This window comes from Engraulis encrasicolus, chromosome 15, assembly GCF_034702125.1.
Source record: "Engraulis encrasicolus isolate BLACKSEA-1 chromosome 15, IST_EnEncr_1.0, whole genome shotgun sequence".
NCBI classification, from domain to species: domain Eukaryota; kingdom Metazoa; phylum Chordata; class Actinopteri; order Clupeiformes; family Engraulidae; genus Engraulis; species Engraulis encrasicolus.
Window position 1 is genome coordinate 7,883,967 of NC_085871.1, and position 23,342 is coordinate 7,907,308.

Here is a 23,342-nt window from a genome sequence, read left to right on the forward strand (position 1 = left end):
CGTTTTTGTGTGCATTCATGTGTGTGTGAGGTGCAAAGCAAGCTTGAAAGGCTCATATCCCGTTTCAGCTTTGCACATTTCTTTCCAGACTTCCTCAACGGAGAGACAAGAAAAGCTGTGCTTTCATCATCCTTTCTTTCAGTTCCATGTCCCTCGGCTGCCCTCGGAGAGATCAGGTGATGGCTGTTCCTTTTGCTGTTAAAGACATTCCACAAATTGGATCTGATTCAATCAAGTCATTTTCTTGCCATACATACACTAGGGGGGACTGACGTGTCTGGAATCTCCATTTGGTGCAGTGGCGGACACTGGACATATCTCAAAACCTAGTGCGCACACTTCCAAGTGTATCAGCCTCATTTGCCATGCCCAGTGATTGGATACTCTTTAGTGAACTCTACGTATCCAAGTATCCAATCACTGGGTGTGATTAATAAAGACTACCCAATAACTGGGGGTGACTAATTAGTTACACTTGGAAGTGCATTGCACTAGGTTTTGAGAAAGCCCCCCTGTCTCAGAGGGAGCATGCATGGCAATGTGTTCTGTGCATGAGGACTGGAGGAAGCGATTTACAAAGAATTGGACTCACAAAAATGCCCAGGCCCCAGGGAGAGCTATACAACAGACAGAGCAGAAGCCACAGTCCTTTGTCGGTGATTGAAGCAAACGCTTCTCAGATGCTGGATGCATGCATTTGCACCAGCCCAGCGGTGTTTCAAAATCCACAGGAAGGCTCTCGCTGGAAGGCCAGACTATTTTTAAAAATGGCATGCCAAAGCATGCTGCGCTTCTCAAGAAAGGAAGCAATGTATAATGCAGCTAAGATGCATGTTTGACTCTTCTCTTTGCTCTGCAGTCTGCACTGTATGTGGCAACAAAATGTTCTGAACTAACATGACATGTTTTAGTGCTGTCAGGAAGCGATCTTTCAAACACAATCCTGATTAATGCAGAAGCATTTCTTTACATTCCTCAGAAAAGAGGCAAATATTCAATGGTTGTGGAAAGGAGATATTTTGAGCAGACATTGAATAAAAAAGGGCCTTTGTTTAGGATTTGTTGGCGATGGAAACATATTTCCACGTGGACTGTGGTTGATCCCTGACCCAGAGAACACACTGGACACCCCTGTGGTCATTGATGAATAATTGAAAACTGGATGTAAATTCAGCATAAATCAGGCCCTAAGACTACGCGCCTGACCCGAGGGGTCTCTGTGGGCCTCCCAGTAAAAAGGGACCAGGCGGCTGATTGCTCCACCACAGGCCCTTTCAATTAGAGCTCCAAATAGCTTGTTGCTAAGGAAATGTTTTTCCATCACGGGGATGAGACACACATAAACAATGAGCTCCACATATCGAGCTCCACATATTGTTTCCATCGCAAACATTTTCTGTTTTTTGCTGTTGTTCAAACCAGAGAGAGAGAGAGAGAGAGAGAGAGAGAGAGAGAGAGAGAGAGAGAGAGAGAGAGAGAGAGAGAGAGAGAGAGGGGGTCTCTTTCAAAAATGCCCACTGCACACCACAACAACAGAAGACAAATTAACCCAGTTCTCACTCAAAATACGGCTTAGTCAGAGCTTTATTCCTTGAAACCACCAGGCCCATAATTGCACATCTGCAGTGGACCACACAAATAGAAGGCACCGGCTGCGCCACAGGTGGAGTGAGCGCGACTGAGTATCCCCTTAGATTAGTCGTGCCCCCCCTGTATCACAGGCCCCACTTGCTTCCCCTCTAAAAAACATTTCGCCTGTTTTTTGCATTTCCCTCCAAAAACACAACCCAGCCACAACCTGTATTTTCCACCTAAAAACCAAGCAGAGCCTGCTGACCTGCGGCCCAATTTGGATTAATTAATTCTGTGTGTAATGGAGTGTAGATTTTGTCTTGTGCGTTGGCGGGTGGGGTGGCGTTGGGATGGGGTGGGGTGGCAGAATTTCCAAACGTGTGGGGCCTTGTTTATAAGGATGTGTTGTATGAAATGAAATGAAATGTGTGTGTGTGTGTGTGTGTGTGTGTGTGTGTGTGTGTGTGTGTGTGTGTGTGTGTGTGTGTGTGTGTGTGTGTGTGTGTGTGTGTGTGTGTGTGTAGAGGAAACTCGTTACTCACTGTGAGGTCGGGTATGGCGGCGAGATCTCAACACCAGCTGTGCTCACACCTTCTTTACAGATCTCACTCTGGGAAGGAGGATGCGGCAAAGCGAAGTGTAGTCAGGGAACAACCAGATCCTTCCTGATCTACTTGAGATACAAACAGGGGAACACGTCTTGGATTTCCATCTCGAAAAAGGAAGAATTACATTTTTTTTAAACTATAAAATAATTCTGGATCCTAAATTTAAAAAAAATCCTGCCATCCAGCCTATCCTGCCATCAAAACGTATCCTACCTGTACAATTTTGAAGTACAGTTATTCAGTAATAGAGTCGGATGAAATACATTCTTGAGAAGTGACTTGTTAAATTAATTTTGCAAACTTTAAATGAACCACTTACATAGTCTACTTTAATATACTGTAGTGTCTTTTATTCTGCTCTACAAGTGTTGACTCAGCACTATGAATATGATCCAGTGTGCCCAATCATGTGTGATGAAACAACTGGGATATCCACTCTAATTGTTCATACAACTAATTAGACTGATCCAGCGGATCTCCCCTAAGTGCCTGGCTAGTCGGCTTTATTAAACACACAAAAGTAGCAGATATGTTTGTGCTTGCCATGTTCCCACTCCCACACAGACACACTTTCCAGCACTAATGTTGCCACTTCGGGCTTCAAAACCGACGCGTGGGAAATGTGTTTATTTGAGGGGGATATTGTTCATTGTTTGGAAACGTCATGAGTGACTCATAAGCTTTTGTTGACATGGCAAACTTTCAAGTGGTTTGCCTTGACAGGGCCAAGACTGAGTGTTTATCTTCAAGTACGGTATGTACACCCCTGATAACCTTTTCCTTTCTGACCCCCCACCCACCATGACCTCTCCTGTTCTTCCTCCAGGCACCACACACACGTCCATCTCCCATATCCAGGTGGAGTTGTGTTTGGGAGCTGGCCTCTGACGTACTTCCAGACTCGCACCCACAAAAATAATATTTATGACACTGTGTCAAACGTATCAAGCAATGGCCATCACAAAAGGACAGTAAACAGTGAAACTCTCTTGTCTAGCCTATTTTTGTCGGTACTGAAGTGATTCTAATGTTGTTGTTTGTACATACTCACTGGTGGTCAGTTGGGGTTCAGCTGTGGGGAGATGAGATGTATTAAGTTAGACCACACAAATATCGAGGCTGCTATGCTTGTGTGAAAGTTAGGACGGCCATATTTTGGGAGTAATCACTCAACAACCACAAACCACTTCTTCAAATCACTATAATGAAACTGTAATTGAAGCATCAGTCACAGTCTCGTAGGCAGCGGGGTCGTGGGAAAGACCTGCTGTGTAAACAAGCACCTTGCTGTCTCCTGTTGAAGAGTAATGGTGTACACTGTATGTTGGGCCTACATAGTATCCGCTCAGAGTTTTTGAGTTGAATTTCTATAACAATATCACCTTCAAATGTAGACCTTTATTTGAACTGATTTCAAAATAACTCAGCATACACCCTCATTGGAAGACCAAAGTGCTAGACTCCTTACATCCTGACACATATGTCGTTTTTCCACATAAACCCGGCTGTGCCGTGCTGTGTTGTGGCGCACTGTGTGGAGCTGAGCGGGGCTGTCAAACCAGCCTGGTTTGGTTTTTCATTCCAAACCGTGCTGCCTGCAAGGGGTGGCGACAACACAAGTGGACAGTGGCAGCAGCACGTAAGGCACCAGCTGACATGATCAGCTCTTCGTTCTGCATGTGGATAGCAAACAAACAGGGAGAATATGAAGACATTGGTGGTGCTACTTTTCACTCTGAGGCTCCTACTTTGCCTGAAGGAAGGAAATGAAATGCCATTACCAGGGAGGAATATCCCTGGCCAGAAGGTAACCGTTCAACCGTTTCTTCCTTCATCCGCAGTTTGGTATGGTGCCTTTCTGAAGATCCCGGTGTGAACAAGTGGGGCGTGAGGCCACGCCTCTTGACCAATCAGTGAGCTGACCGCAATAGTAGTGATGGTCACATTGATGTACACTATATTACCAAAAGTACTCACTCAACCTCAACCATTCACCCTGCCACCCAACCCCCTGCAAAAAAACACAAATTTCCTCCAGACGAATGGGTTTCCAGGGCCGAGCAGCTGCATCCAAGCCCTACATCACCAAGTGCAATGCACAACGCTGGATGCAGTGGTGAAAGCACTTGACTCTAGAGCAGTGGAGACATGTTCTCTGGAGTGATGAATCATGCTTTTCCATTTGGAAATATGATGGATGAGTCTGGATTGTGGTGAGTGTGAAATTTGGTGGAGGAGGAATTAAGGTGTGAGGTTGTTTTTCAGGAATTTGGCTTGGACCCTTAGTTCCAGTGAAAGGATCCCAACGGTTGTGGGACAGTTTGGAGCAGGCCCCTCTTCCAACTTTGTCAGAGGACGCGCTCAACTTCTTGGAAAAAATGAATGTCTTAGGGTACGCGATAAAAGGTATCAACTTAAAGAAGAAAAATCTGCACTCACAAGCTACGTTTCATTATTCATTTCTAGACTACCACCATGTCCACAAGCAAACGCGTTTCGTTTCGCACTGATGAAGGCTTGATAGCCGAAACGCGTTTGCTTGTGGACATGGTGGTAATCTATAAATAAATAATGAGACGTAGCTTGTGAGTGCGGATTTTCCCTCTTCCAACATGACAGTGCACCAGTGGACAAGACAAGGCAATACCCATAAAGACATGGATGACAGAGTCTGGTATGGATGAATAAAGTCCTAACCTGAAACAGATAGAACACATTTGGAATGAATTTGAGCCAGGCCTTCTCTACCAACATCAGTGTGTAACCTCCCCAATGTCCTTTTGAAAGAAAAAATGGTCAAAAAATCCCATGAACACACTTCTCAACTTGTGGATAGCTTTCCCAAATGAGGTGAAGTTGTAATAGCTGCAAAATAAAATCCTATTGAATCCTATGGGTAAGAAATGGGTTGGCAGCTCACATGCGAGAGCGAATAGTTTTAGTGATATAGTGTATATCAATGGATGGTCATCTAACTATTTTAACTGGCTTATGATGGACCTACACACAGACACAGGCACAGGCACAGACATACACAGGCACAGCAGACACACACACACACACACACACAGACGTGCACGCACGCACGCACGCACGCTAGCACACACACCCACCCACCCCTCTCCTCCTCCCTGCATTCCACACACTGCTGCTCCATATAGTAGTAGTGTAGTATCATCTGTCACTGGGTTTCATCACAGCAGGAGTAACCTAACTAGGGGTGCTGGGTCTTTCATGTGGTCTACACATTATGGGTGCTGTCAGAGACCTCAAGGCGAGGCCAACGCCTGCTTGTTTCAGACAGACCACACATAAGATTGATTTCATTTTGCCAAGCTGACTGCAAACAAGACAAATATATGAGCTTGAATATTGGTGGGACAGCTTGGCAAAGATGCATTTTCTTACAGTACATCTGATAGATGTTTTGCATAATACCTAACACCATATTCATTCAACATGCAGTGAGACTTGCAAATTCGATTGATTGTTTTTTCATTTGCATGTCAGCTTCCCAATCATGAAATATTATTATTTGTACAGTATACAATGGTTGAATGCTCAAGGCTAGATTTCATTTTTACAGTCCAATTTCTCAAGTATAGTAGGGGGGGGGGGGGCTTTATTTGATAGGACAGTGTGAGAGGAGACAGGAAGCAAGTGGGAGAGAGAGAGAGAGAGAGAGAGAGATGGGGGAGAATTGAGAAGCAACCTCAGGCCGGAATCGACCCCAGGTCCCTGATGTAACAGCATGGTGCCTCAGCCATTTGAGCTGCAGCCAAGCCCTACAGTTAAGTTTTTCAGCCAACATCTAATGGATACAATACAGTGTGTGTAATGCAATGTATGTAATGTAATGCCTATCCCACTCCTGCTAAAAGCCACAGAGTGCATTAGGTACTTATGTCTGGGAAGATTGCAGATTTTGTGTGTCAGGACAGGACTAAGTCTGAAATTCTAATTTCGAAAGAACACAAATGGAGGAATGCCTTGTGGCCATCCACGGGATGGGAACAGTCACATGGTAAAGTAGCATAAGGACCCGCGGCGGCAGCATGATGGAACAACACAAGTGCAGCAGCAGCAGCAGCAGCATGCATGGTGGAGCTCCACATTTCTTGAAGTCAATAAATCCTTGTGACATTGATGAGTTGGCGTAAATATCCAGAGGCCCTTCGATATGAAAAAAGGAAAAGGAAAAAAAGATTGAGCCAATAGAATCACACAGAGAGAGAGAAAGAGAGGAAAGAGAGAGAGAGAGAGAGAGAGAGAGAGAGAGAGAGAGAGAGAGAGAGAGAGCGAGAGATAAAATAACACAACATGCCTGGCATTCCAGGCACCCCACGCGTGCAGCAGTGCACCTCACTAAGGACCAAAGGCGAGAAAATAAAAGTCCCTGACAGAGTATGGCACAAAATGGCGACCACCTTTGCAAACGCTGAGTCACATCCGTATAGAGGGCTTGCATCAAACATGATGGCCTGCCAGCAGTAGGTGGTTTTTTGGTGTTGAAACTGTGGGGCTGTGTCAGTAGTTGTGAAATGCTTATTGAGCAATGAGCTGACAGGGTTGCATGCTAATTGCTGCCATGCAAGGAGCTGTGCCCGCTGCTTCACCCAGGCCTAAACACGTACTGCTTCGAAATCAAAAGTTCACAAAATTAAAATGCATACATCTGGTTTTGTGAAATGTCTAATTTGTTCCATAATACAAGAAGAAGACTGCAAAATATCTTTGCTAGACTAATTTAAAAAAAATGTCAATGCAGCTTGTTGAATTCATGCTGCGTCATACCATCCTTTCAACAGCAGTATCTCCAGACAAGCACTATAGGGCAGGCCTACACCATCAGTCCAGTTAATCTGTTTCCCTGTACAATATAGGCCTACTTAACAAAATATAACTTCAAGTTAATCTAAACCTTAAACAATAAAACTAGTAACTATCTTGACATGAATGCACTGTAAACAACTTTGTAAATAACATCCTACTTCTCCCCCAGAATAGTGCAGCTGGATCATGTATCATGGTCTGCTGTCATGTCCCTGCATGCCACCAGGCTGCCCAGTGCTGCCCCCTGCTGAGTGCTCTTCTGTACAACATCTCACAGTGCAGAGCAAAGCAATTTGAGGTGAAAGACCACCTGGGGAACTCCCATTTGTCACTGTGGCACACACACAGTGCTCACTGCAAACAATGAAATTGCATGTATGCAAGGGGGTAGTCCCAAACGGCGTCCCCAATGGAGCAGTGCGGTGGGACATTACCACACTGCTCCCTTGGGGACGCCGTTTGGGACTACGGCATGCTTAGGGTACCTTACTCATGGAGGAGGAGCACTCGATCCACCCACCAACTGAGCAGGATCGGTAGCTGAACCGACAACCTTTCGGGCTACAAGTCTGACACCCTAACCACTTTCCCATGACTGCCCAGGAACTGGTTTTAGGCAAAGTAAATTAGTGAGCATTAAAATTTGTTTTAAAGAAGTCTACCACAAAAACACATATCCCCATGTGTCACCATGTTGTGGAAATGTTCTTTTTTGCAATAGTATTACTATTACGGAATTACAGAAATGAGCAATTTACTATTTACATAGTTTATTATTATGGATCTGTAGAGAAGCACACAGTTCTGCCAAGGCCCTTACTGAAGCATTTTCCTCAAAAGTCGACAAAATGATGTACAGTAGGCCTAAGTAACTTTATTCAATTCAGCCCATCAAGGTTTAAAGATATGAAACAGTAAACATAGCAGCACCTCCCGAGTACAAGTAAAGTAATACTGACACGACACTATGTCAGGTTGATAGCAAAGTCAATATTTGGCATAGGCCTACTAGAGAGCACTGTGACCATGCCCCAGCACTCTCTGTCTGCAGACACCCCCCCACACCCCTCTCTGCCTGCAGATCCCCCCCAGCCTGACTGACCATGGGGTATGTCAAGAGCCTGCCTAAGTAGCAATCCAGGTTAAGTTAACCTTGGGGTAGTGGTAAATCACCTAACACAAGAGCAGAGTCCTTATTTGCTTCATTACATGACTATCCATTAGCAGATTTATACAGGTTAACCAGGTTTATCATATAATCATGTTCTTGGAATACTCCCAGGATGATTAATGACACTATAAACGTGACCATTTAACTTTTCCAGATGCATGGTTTAAGCAGTCTTTGCTCATAAAAGGCAGAGATGGAGTTTTGCAGTGAGGAAATTCAAAGGATCTGGCTCCACTTCTTCACTGTCCACTACTACAGTCTTTGACAACTCACACAGTTAGCTAGAACAATGAAGTTATCTCAAGCTTAACAGTGCTTTGAAACCATGTGGCTCAGTATCTTCATTTTTCTGTGTTCCTTAGTTACGACTTTTTTTTATTGACCCCAACAGCCAGCTACCATGCCATTCACGTTAAGTGTCAGAGAGAGTTTCATTTGCCATCTGCCACTGGCATTACGGACACAAAGATAACTGAATGAAAGCATCTCACCTAAACAACAACAAAAAAACACGCAACAGTTAGTCACAGATAAAATTTAATATCCAAGAAGATGGTTCTTCACACAAGGTTGCAAAACATTTTTGGCCAAAGAGAGGAATGTGCTTGATAGACAAAATGTACATCCAGTTCAAAGGCAGCAGCCAGCCACATCTGGCAGCGAGGACTTGGGCCTTCCCACGAGCCGTCTTTGGTAAATACACACCTGGGGTGCGTTTCTCGACAATGTCGTTGCTAACCAAGTTAGCAACTTACTTGTTTGCAATGCAAATTCCCATTGGAAACTAAGTAAGTTACTGACTGGTTAGCAGCGATGCTTTCGAGAAACAGGGTCCTGAGTGTTTGCTTGCATCTGTTTTTACAGACAAGTTCTTCAAACAGGGGCAAGTGGACGGGGAGTGGTGAAAAGGAAACAGAATATTTCATACTGTAACTGAAGGAAGTAGCAAAACGGTGAAGTACAATGGACTAATGGGAAAGTGTGATGGTATGATGGGTAAATCTGTGCAGCGAAAATAAGTAACAAATCAAAACACCTAAACCAGACACCCATCCCCTGACGTGACCCCACATGACCCTGAGCGAGTGTGTGTGTGTGTGTGTGTGTGTGTGTGTGTGTGTGTGTGTGTGTGTGTGTGTGTGTGTGTGTGTGTGTGTGTGTGTGTGTCTATTTGTTGTGTGCTCTGGAGGGAAAAGCTGTAATCAGGAAACACACTGGTTTCTAATTACTTCCTCCTCTTGCGTGGGCTGCTGCTGCTGCGCTCTCCTGAGTCCTGAGCCCTGTCCTCCTTCTCGCTCTCCTTCTTGCCCTTGGAGGAGCTCTTATCGCCGGCCGCTTGGCCGTCTTTGGCCTTCTTGCTCTTGCCTTCCTCCTTCGCAGGGGGAGCTCCTGCTTTGGACATCTGGCCCATCATGCAACTGATCAAAGCGACCGTGGTCACCAGGGCCAGGAGGATCTGGGGGCCCGAGAGGGGGCTGATGTGCCGCCGGACCAGACCCAGGGCCTGACTCACCGGGGTGTCCGACACAGCCTGCACCGGATGCTTCTCCTTCAGCCAGAAACACAGACACAGAAAGGTATTTAGGTGTTGATGGGAATTGTGTCAGATAGTATACAGTGGTATGAGAAGGTTTGGGCACCACTTTGGAAAATGATTACATTGGTTTATTATCTCCCTGTAAACTTTTGAAGCAGCAACTGTTAAACCATAGGGAAAGAGAAACATTTCAGTTGTGAAATTATATTAACAGGTGTTACAGAAACAATTTTATGTGGATTTAAACTTAAGTTGTGATAGGCCACCGCTCATCTGTTTAGAAGGTGCAGGATTCAGTAGAAATTTCAGTATAAAAAGAAGACAATCCGCACACTTCAGGTCTATTTTTGTGCAAAGAAGCTTTACTTGACTTGCAAGCTTTCGGTCCTTAGACCTTCATCAGGCAGAGTCCTGTTCTTTTTGTATGTGGATTTAAACAAAAATAGACTTAGTACAGGCACCTCAAAACAGTGTTGCCAGATTTGGCTGTTACCTACCCAATTGTACTTGGGATGGCCGTCTGCGGGTAAAAACGGGAAAAATTGCCCGTTTTGGGCCCATAGAAATCAATGCAATTTGTTGAAATTGGGCGGAATTTAGCGCATTTTTGCGTTTTTTGAGAACCTTTTGAGCGGGATTTGATCAGACAAATCTGGCAACACTGCTCAAAGAAGGTATACTATACTATTGTTGCAGTCAAATAACTCTAAAAGTCTCATCTGACCACTGTACACATGATTTCCTGAAATGCTTTTAGCTTGTCCAGATGTCAGTAGTCATTTAACTTACCGTAGGCTAATCATACAGGTTACCGCATTTCTGATGAATACACAGGAAAAACGGATAGGTGCTGAAGGTGCAGCCATGTAGAAGGCTGCACTATCAGCAGCTATGTTCAAGTAGTTCTATGGAGGTGTTCTGTAGTGTGCTTGTTACCATTCGTACCATCCTTTACCCATGCCTTATTAACCATTTTTCAACAAATCACATGTTCCTTTCACAAGGACTATTCCCATGGCTTTCCATGCTTTCCATTCCCATGGCTTCCATTTCTGGAATTGTCTAATAATTCCAGATAACCTTACATGCCTCTCTCCTTATTCATAATAATGAATTATCTAATTAACCATAGTCTGCTGTTATACATCATAAAGGCCTTACAAAGTCATTAACCAAGTTTGTGCTACAAAGATGAGTTGTACTTTATATTAATTGTATACCTTCTTTGGGATGCCCATATTTATGCACATGCCAAATAGGCATATTTAGATCCACACAAAATTGCTTCGCTTTCGCTGCAGTTTAACACATGTTGAGATAAAGTTGCTGCTTCAAAAGCTTTACCAGAAATAAACGGGTGTACTACTGAGTTTCCAAAAGGGTACCCCAATCTCTCTCATACAACAGTATAAAGGTTTGGAACTCAGAACAGGACACTGTGATTTACAGTGTAGACAAAACACCTTTTCGCACAAATGACTAGGAATGGCGGGTAAGTAAACTGAGTCGGCGTCAAGTGAATTTAACCAATAAAATGTTGAAAGCACCACAAATATGTTCTTCAGTGTAGAGTACAATAGCTCCCCAAACTAGATAACAACCTCAAACATTGTGCAAAGCCTTCTTCACAAGATATAGTTCATCAAGAGTGTGCAGATAATTTTGGGACTCTATGTGAAATGCGCTGTGTAAATGTTTACTTCTTAAGCCTAACTGCAGTGGCAGGTGGGTAGCTGAACGACCCTCCCTGTGTAACACACAGCGCAACAGAACACAAACATACTCCACAGGAATTCCTCAAGATAGCCACGGCCGAGAAACCAGTTTACACAAGATATCATATTTGTCATAGCTGTACCCATAGATACTGGCTTGCAGTCAAATAAAACCTAAATGTTCTGACAGATTTCAGTAGGTATTTTTTTGCAGAAGGGAGGCATGATTTTGAACTAAAACAAAAAAAGAGGAGTTATGCTTTACTGAAAGACTATTCAGGCGAAAGGCAGCCATTTGTCCTGTAAAGTATGGAGTGTTTCTGTACCTTTAGCCCGTGGTGGCTGAGCATTCTTTCCAGCAACTCGTCTCCAAGCTGCACGGCAGGGTAGAACTCCTGCACAAAATGTCTCCTCCACCACTGCGCTGGCTGAGACCTGGTGGGAATAAAAGATATGAGGATTTACCTGATGAAGATCTAAGGGCAAAAGACAGACATAGTATAGCATGTTTCTCTCTCAACAACTGAAAGCTAAAGCTATGTTTTTTTTGTCTAGGGGTCTCAGTCCCAGCTTCACAAAGCTGAAAGCATGCCATATAATTTTAGTCATTTCCACATTTACTTTCCGACCCAGCTGATCTGAATAGGCATACAAATCATGGGATATTTTGGATTGTAAGCGAGTTGGATGACATGTGCGAAACAGAAAAAAAAACATGGCAGGGATTTTACCTTCTGAAGCCAATACTGACATACAGTATGTGGAAGTTTTAACCACTTTTAAAACACTTGAGAATACATAAATGCAACGTTCAGAACTCTCTGTAACTTATCGTGAATAAATGAATATGACTGACATCAATATTATTCCTTTCAAGTATATTTACATAGAGGCAAGATTTTCTTTTGTCATACATAAAAATAAGGAGAGCATGTCGTTCCACTCTGTAAAGGAACTCACCCATCCGCTGTGGTTTCCGTGAACCAATATTTATATAGGCCAGCTCTGACATATGTTGGGGGAGACCGGCTGAACGGGTACTGGGCCCCATCCACCTGGACTAGTCGAACCACTGCAAGGAGGAAGACACAGAGACAGAAGCAGACACAACATTGGGCCTTCCACTTCCAACCACAAGGGGGTAGTAAGTCTTTTACATCAAAACTTAAATCATACCCTTATCTGACAATTTTATTCAGTGAATATCAATCACTATAGGTATTGAATGGTTACAGTCTCTGGAGCAAATTTTGGGCAAGGTGCCTTCCTCAAGGGCATTATTACCGTGGCTGAATGAGAAGAGACCCACATTCTTCTTACCGTTAAGGGTTCGATTCATTCAAACATGCAACTCTTAAATCCCAAGATTTAGTGATAAACCCCCAACTCTCACCATCCTTCTTCCCCTGAAGGAGTCGCTGCACTAGTCGTGTGAACCAAGGGCTGTCCACCTGGGACCCCCGAGCCGCCTCCCACAGTTTCCAGTCTAACCGCGGCTGGTACGGCGTCAACAGCGGCGGCGCCCGGTGCTCCTTCCCTGGCGTATACATCAACTCAATCTCCTGTATGAAGCAGAGGGGACCAGTCAGGCTGTTAGTGTGACCCATAGACAGAACATTAGAGGTCACATTTAGCCTTTTTGGCATGGACAGACTAGGGTGCTGTGGTATTGATATATTTAACAGGGGTTGGACAATGAAACTGAAACACTGGATTAACTGTGGACGCAAGAGGAAGCTGTCTGAAAGGGATGTTCGGGTGCTAACCCAGACTGCATCCAAAAAAAAAAGAACCCCACAGCTGCCCAAATCATGGGCAGAATTAAATGTGCACCTCGATTCTCCTGTTCCTACCAGAATTGTCTGTCGGGAGCTCCACAGGTCAATATACACACAGCCAGGCTGCAATGAATTATTGTTGTCTTAAACCAGGTGCTTAAATTTCATTGTCCAACCCCTGTATGGTTCTTCACACAATTTGCATGTTTTACCACCATCTACAGGATTATTTGCATATTGCCTTGCCACCAATTGATGTGCATTCAAGAAATATTGCTTGACAAAAAAGGACCAGGCATTTTTGCACTGTTCCCTCTAAATTGTGGGGCAGTCTCTAAGAAAATTAAAAATAACAACAGCATCATCCCCTGAGGACTGCTGGCACACCGGGAAATGTCCTCTGAGCCATCTTACCAGTTCACAACTCAGCAAAGATTGAGGCGACCACATTGACTGGCTCATTCCAATAGAGAGGGGAAGTCAACACATCTAGTGTTCTATTCTATTGTACAACTATGAGTGTCACTGACAAAAAAAGAGAGAAATCATGCTAGTCAGAAACTGAACCACTATTTCTGGTTGAACTAATGCTGAACAGAACAGATCTGGATTCATCTCAAACTATCTGTGTTACACGGTCTCTCTGTAAAACAATATCAACATTAGACATGAAATCCACTGTCAAACCAAACCACTGTGAGGATTCCCACCGATAATATAATTAGTATTATCTTTAGTAGAAGCAATGCTGTGCAATTGGCTAGACCTCATCCGTTTAAGTGCAAACGGTCTTACAAGATGTAGGGGTTACCTACAGAAAGGTGTAAGTTAGTTCTTACCGTCCATTTTTCTTGGTCCATGCTGCCCTCAATAACTATCTCTGGCCTGCCGTCCTCCTTGAGGGCCTGGTGTTGGATGCCGTAGGCACCAACCAGTCCATATGGCTCCACCATATTATACGCCTTCTTCACCTCTGGCCAGATTTTATTGCTGGAGGTAGTCTCCAAGGCAGTGTATGGAACCTATTATTAAAATGATAAAGCATCCATTCCATCTATTCAGAAACATAATACATGAGATCTCACTAATAATATTATAATATTAAAATTTAAGCTATGCAATATTTAGCTATGAAATAAAAATACATATAACTCTGTATGAGGCAATGCCCAATTTTTATCTTTTGTTGAAAATGAATAAAGCAGCGATTTCATCTTCATGCATGTTAACAGGATGTCAAATAGGTACACAATAAGAAGAGCTGTGACATTGTTAAAAGACATCCAAGCAGTACATTGAGTTTACTTGGTACTTCACAGTTACTTGGTGCTCTGCAGTACTTTCTACAGAGCAGGCAGCACTAATTCAGAGCGACTCTTGCCATATGTCTACTCAGCGTGGCCTGGCCGGCGGTTTGGCATACCAGAGTTAGTGCAAAGATGCCCGCCGCCACTGCAGTGAAGATGGCCCACTGGACCAGAGCCCAGAGTTTGGAGAGGACACCGCGGGCGTACAGGCACCTGTGGGAGGGGGAGACAGGCCAGAGGGATTACTGCCAACACCGGCGTGGGAGGCACAGGGGCCCGGATTGACTTGTTTGTGTTACACACAAAAAGCAAAGCAGGTATGACATTTAAAGAATGTTACAAACAGAAAGTAGACATCGGAATAGAACCCAACAGGTAACAAATAAAAAGTTCCATTCAGACACTATCGGAAGGGGCATTTTCCCTGTAAATGGTCATGTGTTCTCATAAAAGGCATCTTCCAATGCAAACCATTTTACTACACTTTTGGGACTGTGGCAGGTCATGAGTTCCATATACATGCAGGTATTCATTCATAGTAGCGACAACTGCAATAATGCAAAACAACCTCTTATCAAACCAGCATTCACTACGAGGCTGCCATTCAGCCTCCTGTATTATATACAGTATTAACATATGTGCTAGTGGGATTCCACAACCCACAACCCCGCCCTTGAGCGACTCACCCGAGCATGGCAGCCACCACTTCCCAAGTCAGGGATAAAACGCCAACCCAGATACTGGGCTCTGCAATCACCTTCAGGAAAGCAGCAAACTGCTGCTGTGTAAACTCTGCAAAGTTAATAGCACACAATTCAGTTCCTTTACGTACAGTTACTCCTCACACTAAGTGGCGCGTTCCAATAAAGACTAGACACGTTGCATGGTAGAGATTTCTGGTGGGTGTACAGGGGTTGGACAATGAAACCAAAACACCTGTTATTTTAGTGTGGGAAGTTTCATGGATTTGCTCAGAATATTGCAATGCACACAACACATAAAATCCCTTTCAGACAGCTTCCTCTTGCGTCCAAAGTAAATCCTGTTGGTTGTGGTTCATCCTATTTGATGGTATGCAGACATTACCTTGGATACCGTGGCTCTTGATACATCACAAAGACCTGCTTTCTTGGTCAAAGATGCACCAGCAACACACACACCAAGAATTTCTCCTTTTTTGAACTCTGATATGTCACCCATAATGTTGTGTGCATTGCAATATTTTGAGCAAAACTGTACTCTTACCCTGTTACACTCTGCTCTCACTGGTGCAATGTGCAATTAATGAAGACTGGCCACCAGGGTGGTCCAATTTATCCAAGAAACCTCCCACACTAAAATGGCAGGTGTTTCAGTTTCACTATCCAATCCCTGTATATTGCGTACTGTACAGAAAGTTCATGTCACTTGCTGTTTGACAAGTGTTTTGACAATGTACTTCATCACAACCTGTAAAAGGGCTTTTAAGTGTATAATAGTGAACTTTTCCTAGTAAGAAAGATCATCTCACTTGTTTCTGACAGCACAATCTTCTGCTCCCAATCAATGCGCAGCTGGAAGAGCTCCACAGCACTGTAGATGATGAGGGCAAACACCCCCAACTGCAACAGGAGGGAAATCAGAGAGCCAATGGTCTGCATCCAGCCACCTGGAATCAAACAGGGCAGACAATCATTATGTACAAGATGTTAACCTCTTTGTGCAGATGGGCCTATCAGTCCTGTGTTTATACTTTGCTGAAAAGACTCAACTTTATCATTACACTATCTATGACATTACAGAGAGCCTCAAGTAACAAATTAAGACTGGCAGTTTTGAGGACAATATGGTTTTAAGATGGGCTCCTCAGCACAAATGGGTCAATAAATAATGATTTAATTCAGAATAATGTGCCTTTTTTGCTTTCATTGTGATATTCATCATCTGATCTTTTGGACTGTTGCTCCAAACACTGATGTGAAGGGCCTGGCTCTGGATTTTAATCCTGGCCTAAGAAGAGCCTAAGGACATGCAGTGAACACCATCAGTGAGTAAAACCCCTTTGAAGAATAACAACCTATTTCAATAAGCAAACAGTTTTTTTCCCCCAAATGTGAACAGAGTAAGTTTAACAAAACATCTGCTGAGCTTACAAATGAAAAGTAAGGGCAATAGTATAACTTAAATTACATATTGTTCCATTTTTTGTGAAATTATTGTGATGCACAAGGTAGTACACCCCTATAGTGCGGTAGAGCCCCCATGGAGAATCTGATCTAGGGCAAATTTGTTTATCATAGTCTCATCAGAGACAGAGTAAGGATGTGGATTGCTGGAACCATGTCCTGTGGTCTGATGAAACCAAGATAAGCAAACTTGTTTTAGATGGTGTTAAGAATGTGTGGTAGCGTTACAGAAAAGTCAAGCATGGTAGTGTGACTGACATGGTTTTGGGCTGGATGAATGCAGTCAACATTGGAGAGCTGAATTTCACCAAAATAAACATACACATGAACATGAACCATGACTATTGAAGCAGATCACGATCCTCTCTATGGGATTTTAACATAAGGGTGTAATCATTTTGATTTCACAAAAATAGAAAAATATGCAAGTTATGTTATTAATTTTACTTTTCTGTTGTGCTTTAAAGGTACACCTGTTTATTTGGATGTGCACACGCTCTTAACGCTTACTGTGGCCACTAAAGAGGACATACATACATACCTTTTGCCTTCTTCTTATTGCTTTTGTAGCTGCTGACACCGTCGTCGTCCAGCAGGGAGAAACTCAGTGCAATAGTCAGGAGGTTCACAGGGCTCATTTGGCCCGTCAACAAGCTGCCCACCTGGATTAGCATCTGTACAGGACACACAGACATATTGAGTCAGCCAGGGCTCAAGCAAACACTGGACTATCATGCCAAGTTACAAGATGGAGACAACAAGAGAAAGAGAGACTGTCTACACCAAGACACTGCCATTCCAAATTCTATTCTAAAATAGACCTTGTCATTAAATTGTGGTAAGTACTGGTGTGAATGCCATAAGCAAGAGGACACTGTATAGGTGACACCAGCAATATACCCATGTATGCATGTTTAATACATCTTGTGCTTTGGTACTGCAGTCACCTATTTGTTATGCCAATAAATCTTCTTGAAAAAAGAAAAACAGATTGAGCCAATAGAGAGAGAGAGAGAGAGAGAGGAGTGCAAGTCCGACTTTCTCATTACATTGTGACTAGCAGCTGCATCCTTTAATTAACCCAGAGGTATGACGCAGTGACTAGTAGGCAGCGAGAGAGAGAGAGAGAGAGAGAGAGCGAGAGACAGAGAGAGAGAGAGAGAGATGCACGCCCATGCGTGCACACACACATACACACACACAACTGTACAGAGATCCATACATGTTCGCTGTGCACTTCAGACAGTGCTTTCCTATTCTACTAAAACACAACACACAGGCCCACCTGGAGGTAGAAGGCGGTGACGCGTAGGCAGCGAATGGGGGCGAAGAAGAGGAAGGGCACCACCAGCTCGGCCTCCAGCAGCCCCACGGTGCCCAGCTTCAGCAGCCAGCCTGGCAACTGGTGGCAGTACCAGGACAGAGGAGTGGGGCTTCCCTGTGATTCAAAATGATGTGACAGAGCTGTGCAAATAATGGACACAAGACAGAGAGAATGTCATTATCCACATTGTCTAAAATCAAAGGTTTATTTAAATAAGCTCCATATTTATTTATTTAAAATCAAGCTCATCTTCCTGTTTTACAGTGTTGCGTAAACATCAAGGCAGGTGTGTGGAAAAAAGGTGTTGCCTTCCCAGTTCACAGCAAGACTACAACTTTTTACATAGTAAAGCTACCCCCAACAACACCCAAAATTGTATGCGTGTTTAGAAAGGTTGCAGAAATGTACCCATTTTTTAAATATAACTTGGTCTCGGACAATTCAATGCCAAATGATAAAAGTTGTAATCAAAGAGGAGGCCTGCACTGTTCAAGATGGCTTTTGCTGTGTGGTGGTACGTTGGCTTTGAATACAGAGTAATTCAAAATCAGGAGGTCTGAAGCTTGCACTCTGTGAAAATTCAGAAGAGATGGCCACATAAAAGTGGGTTATTTGAGACCAGTAAAAAAACACTTTTATAAGGGCATTTCTTCTTAGTCTTCAGTAAGTGCGAGCTTCAGACCTCCTGATTTTAAATGAAATAAAAGTTGCCATGTCCCCTGACCTGATAGATCCCACCATCCAGAGTCGCCCTTGAGCAGCTTGGCCACGCCGGCCCCGAAGGTGACCCTGAAGAGCAGCCAGCGGGCCAGCCAGAAGGTCAGGGGGTCGTGGAGCCTTGGAGATGAGTTGCCGCACAGGAGGGGCGCCACCACCACCGCCAGGAAGCCACACTCCAGGAGCAGCGAGTCCCTACGCAGGAGAGACAAATTAACAAACTAATGAGTTTACTTCTAAATGACATACAATAGTTTAACAGCATGGAGAAAAGGCTCCCCAAGTGAAGCTAAGTGTAAGGTTACAAGACAGGGCCCAAACCAGACGATAATTTCCCCCACACACCAATTAAATGCAACAATCATTTATTTTTCTACTTCAGTATTTTACTCCAAATGTGTTCAAGTGTTGAATAAATTGAAAGAAAAAAGAAGTTTGCTGCACACTTGCTTGACTTTGTTCTTTTGTCATCAGATGGAACAACGTGTGTTGTATGAATGGTGGCTGTTTTTATGCTCCGTTTTGTGTTCGGGACAGCAGATGAAAAGCCATTTCCACTAATTCTGGCATGGTATGGGCTCATTGGGCCAGGACCGTATTATGCCAATGTGGCGCCCCCGGGCACTATACCTCCCTGGTGCTCCCTTTATAAACAACATTTGTTAAGTTTGTGTCTTGTGGTGCATCCTCACTGGTCAAAAATGGTTGGTGCCCCTGAGCACTGTGCCGCTGGCTGGTATGGATAATTCGACCCTGATTGGACTGATCTTGCCAGACGTAAGCTTTCATATTACATCCAGGTGTTCTGGGACATTACTACAAGAGTATGGTACTACCAGGCTAAGATTGGACGGTGTATTTTAAACAACAGCTTTCCTTGTTGAATAAATTATTATGTCATATGGATGCTGAATGATAGGATACTATGGCATAGCAACAGGCGACGACAGAGTTATATTGACTCTTAAACCCGTTTGTCATCTTCCCATTGTGCAAAAGCAGGAAGTATTTGTGCCAGCCACACCCTTATTTTAAATGTACGCTCCAACAGACAACGATCTCCTTTCACTAGATCACAATGTAGTGATACTCACTTATCAATGAACTTTTAAGGGATATGTGCTGGAAATACTTCACAACTTACCACTGACTTTGAAGAAAGCCTTGGCCAACCTAACCACAAAAACCAAACAAACGTAAATTAGTGAACAAATTCATTTCCAACATTCCATTAATGGGCAACAGCGCCACACCCACAAGTTAACCTCAAACATTCAAAAAATCTCTCTTCCTCTATGACTATAGCCCCTTGAGAAGTCTGAGCTTATATTTGCCAGCAACCTGTCCCCACGTTGCTGAAAAATATAAAACACTATTTATTTTTAGCAAAAAACATCTCCACTCCCATGTGTGACTTTTGATGTTGCCATAACTGCCACTACAACAATGTTACCAGCAGGGGGAACTGTTGCATAGGTCATCCATCCATGCACCTACAGTAGACTTTATTGTCGATCTAATTTGTTTGGCCTGTGGACAAAAGATGCAGCAGATAGTTTGCATACAGCTGGTATCAGGGGCGGATCTATAGGGGGGCAAGCAGGACATTTGCCCCTGGGCCCAGGGACCTCCTGTATGGGTGTTGGGGGCCCTATTGTGACCATGGCAGGCCATATGGGGGGCCCTATCAGTGTTTTGCCCTGTAGCCCTGTGTGCAATTGTTCCGCCACTAGCTGGTATTGCATGCGTTTTTCCTTAATAATAATATCATAAACATCCCCAGAATCGGTTAGGGGATTTGTTTCAAACAGGTTACCACTGCCCTTTAAAAAAAGATGATCAACATAAAGTGAATCCCATCTCATCTGGCACACCTGACAGAGTGAGAAGTAGAGTGCCCACAGACACAGGAAGACCACACTGTTCCTCAGAGAGCGCAGCAGCACGGCTAGCAGGGCCAGCAACGCTCCGAGCAGACACAGCAGCTCCATGGTCTGCAGGGGGTCGAGCCCCAGCTGAGGCCCCAGGACCAGCAGCGTGGGGTGGGCCAGCAGCTGGTCGAGCAGGGGCCGCTCACTCTGGGGCACCACCAGGCGCACCGGAACAATGCCCTCGTTGCCATAAAGACCTGCAGCACAGGGAACAGAGACAAAGGGCAGGGAGATCAGATCGGCATTGTACTGTGTGGAAATGCCATGTTAAGAGAAACCTCCCATGAAAACAAGCGTGTGTGTGTGTATATATGTGCGTGTGTGTGTGTGGCTTGAATGAAGGTCAGAGGTCATGCACACATTCATTGATCAGGTGGCAGGCATACAGTAGCTGCTTTAGTTTGTTGTTCGTTTGATTATACCAGGGCTTCTCAAACTGTTTTACTTCTTTCATCTGTGAAGCCTGAATAGAGCAGAACATTTTATAAAAACTTGTAGTTACCAGGTTAAACCTTTCATCTAAGATTTGTTGTCTACACTTGTATTTGTACACTTTCACTTATTTGAACACTTGGATTTGTACTTAGACCTATATTTGTATAGTGTATACTTAATTTATATTGTCTGGGTGTGCCCACGTATACAGTGGTTTTATAGAGCAGACATCACTTGTCTGGTATGTGACATCAACCCAGCTTGTCTGTTAACGCTTGAATACACTCAAACCTACATTACACGGACCTCCAACAACATTTTCTACACATTAAGTCACTTACGAATGCTTTGCTTATCTATGGCATCTGGACAGGCATATGCATATCATGCAGTAGATAGGCCTACCTGAATGTAGTTTAATTATGCACTTGCAGTGACTGTATAGTTTTCTTCTACATAAAGACATGTATAAATTCTAAGAAATTAATCTCATTTACGTAATCAATTGAAGGGCAAACTTTTCTCCCATGTTATCTGGAGTAAACCACGCTGTGTCAACTACAAAGTCAAATACTGTACCAGCTCTACTAGAATCAGCTCAGGGTAATATAAGGTGACAATTGAATAAGAAAATGTAATAGTCGCACTTCCACTTTTATGGAGCACATGCCATGGCATGCGTGCCATTTTGGCAACGGTAGAAACAGTAGAAGAACAAGTTCTGTATTGTGGCCAATCCAAAAGGGTGAGTCATCTAAAGACCAGCATACGAGCTAGTCGGGTAGAGTGATCTTACAACTGGAAAATATGAGCGGCAATGTGGACATACAGTAGGCTATGTGGGCAAATTGGCTGATGGTTCCGAACACCACCCTGTGTCTTTCCTGATAAAATACGCAAATATTTTTTCCCTCATTACATTGTGGGTAGCTCTAATGAAGCACTTTTTGTCGAATTCAAAATGGGAAAGAGTTTGAATCCGCTCGTAATTATGACGGGGCCTTCACCAGCGCGCGCTACTCAGCACTAACTGGCAGGTTTCCCACAGAACCGCATGCACACGTAGCGCAAAAAACGACAGCAGTGCGGATATACTACAGAAATAGATTTACACGTGCAGTCCCAGACACTTTTACAGATGTATCTGTGTATACTTGGGACAGGTGATAGGCGTGAAAATGCCACAAAGAGCAGCCGATTTGGAAAATATATGATGGAGTCCACAAACCTAGATTTTCAAGTTCCCCATGGTGCGTTCTGATCTCGGTCACATTTGACGCATTGTGTTGCGAACGGTTTTCATGTCACACTACACACAGACGTTTCTCTAGATAGACCTATAGCAGAATATCGGAGTGTTCTTCCGCAAAAAAATACCCCCAAACACATTGCTTCAGTTGTTCTGTGGCGTATGGCGACAGGATAACCCGCATTTCTCGATGGAGTCTAGCTAGTCGCCTCCAGCTGCCTGCAATCAAATGGATAGCCCTATCCACGGGAAATAACGTTATTCCCCGATTGATGTGATCACGGAATGTTGAATGCGGTGCCTATGGAAATATTGCCCACAGGAGTGAATGGGCAACACCCTAACCAAAGAGGAAAACACACATAACCTATTACTCCGTGCCAGTGAGTGAAGCTGACCGGATGAGTTTCATCCATATGTCACAGCAGCCCTGACGCATACTTTCGTTATCATTTTTATAAGGAGATAGAATAATGTCTTTATGTCTCAATCGACTCACCTGGAATCTGGACAAAAAGAGATGCGAATGCAAACAAGTATATGGTAGCAACACTCCACAAGAACCAACATCGCTGAAGCCCAATTTCACCCATTTCTGCTTAGTTCACACGACCAAACGCTTGGAATTATGTGCAATGGGCTGTACTTGGGAATAAATCGCCTCTGACTTTGTTCAGGAAACTTTCCCAGCATGGACAGAAATGAATGAAGGCGGAGTTTGAACTTGCCGCACATGCGTGAAGTACGAGCTTCTTGTCAGAGTATTTACACTGTCTATTCCCAACTGTACACCATATGTTTCAGTATCCCCGATAACGAGTCTACAAGTGCATATCTCACACCGAGCTTGCAAACGGTTCACTTAAAATCATTACGATGACAATAATGACATTCAACGAGCTAACAACACGCAGCCCGTTGGCTGGCATTTGGTAGACATAAAAGGTCATTTGAGGTTAAACGTCTGTCTGTGGTGCTCGAGCGTTCGAGGCGCCGCTCT

General features: G+C 43.9%; 1 protein-coding gene across 2 annotated transcripts; it reads right to left on the reverse strand.

Moving 5' to 3' along the window:
- Nucleotides 1-11,306: 11,306 nt before the first annotated feature.
- lmf2b (lipase maturation factor 2b) lies at nt 11,307-23,289 on the reverse strand. 2 transcript variants are annotated; one of them, XM_063216934.1, is made up of 13 exons: nt 22,842-23,289; nt 20,602-20,855; nt 19,872-19,900; nt 18,735-18,922; nt 17,972-18,150; nt 17,228-17,360; nt 16,032-16,169; nt 15,208-15,313; nt 14,638-14,734; nt 14,054-14,236; nt 12,830-12,998; nt 12,397-12,508; nt 11,307-11,871 (listed from the first exon to the last, which is right to left on the reverse strand). In XM_063216934.1, exons 1-13 carry the CDS (start codon nt 22,933-22,935, stop codon nt 11,709-11,711), a joined length of 1,845 nt encoding a protein of 614 aa, XP_063073004.1. In that variant the 5' UTR covers nt 22,936-23,289; the 3' UTR covers nt 11,307-11,708. The 2 variants fall into 2 exon arrangements, with proteins under 2 accessions (XP_063073004.1, XP_063073005.1); XM_063216935.1 differs by lacking the exon at nt 22,842-23,289 and adding an exon at nt 22,322-22,794.
- Nucleotides 23,290-23,342: the final 53 nt, after the last annotated feature.

Bases quoted from the DNA above. Each gene is read 5' to 3' on its own strand.
- lmf2b (XM_063216934.1), bottom strand. From the start codon at position 22,935: ATGGGTGAAATTGGGCTTCAGCGATGTTGGTTCTTGTGGAGTGTTGCT. The intron at 20,856-22,841 runs GTGAGTCGATTG...CCTGTGCTGCAG, and splicing joins TCTTTTTGTCCAGATTCCAG to GTCTTTATGGCAACGAGGGC. The intron at 19,901-20,601 runs GTGTGCCAGATG...TTTTGTGGTTAG, and splicing joins TCTACTTCTCACTCTGTCAG to GTTGGCCAAGGCTTTCTTCA.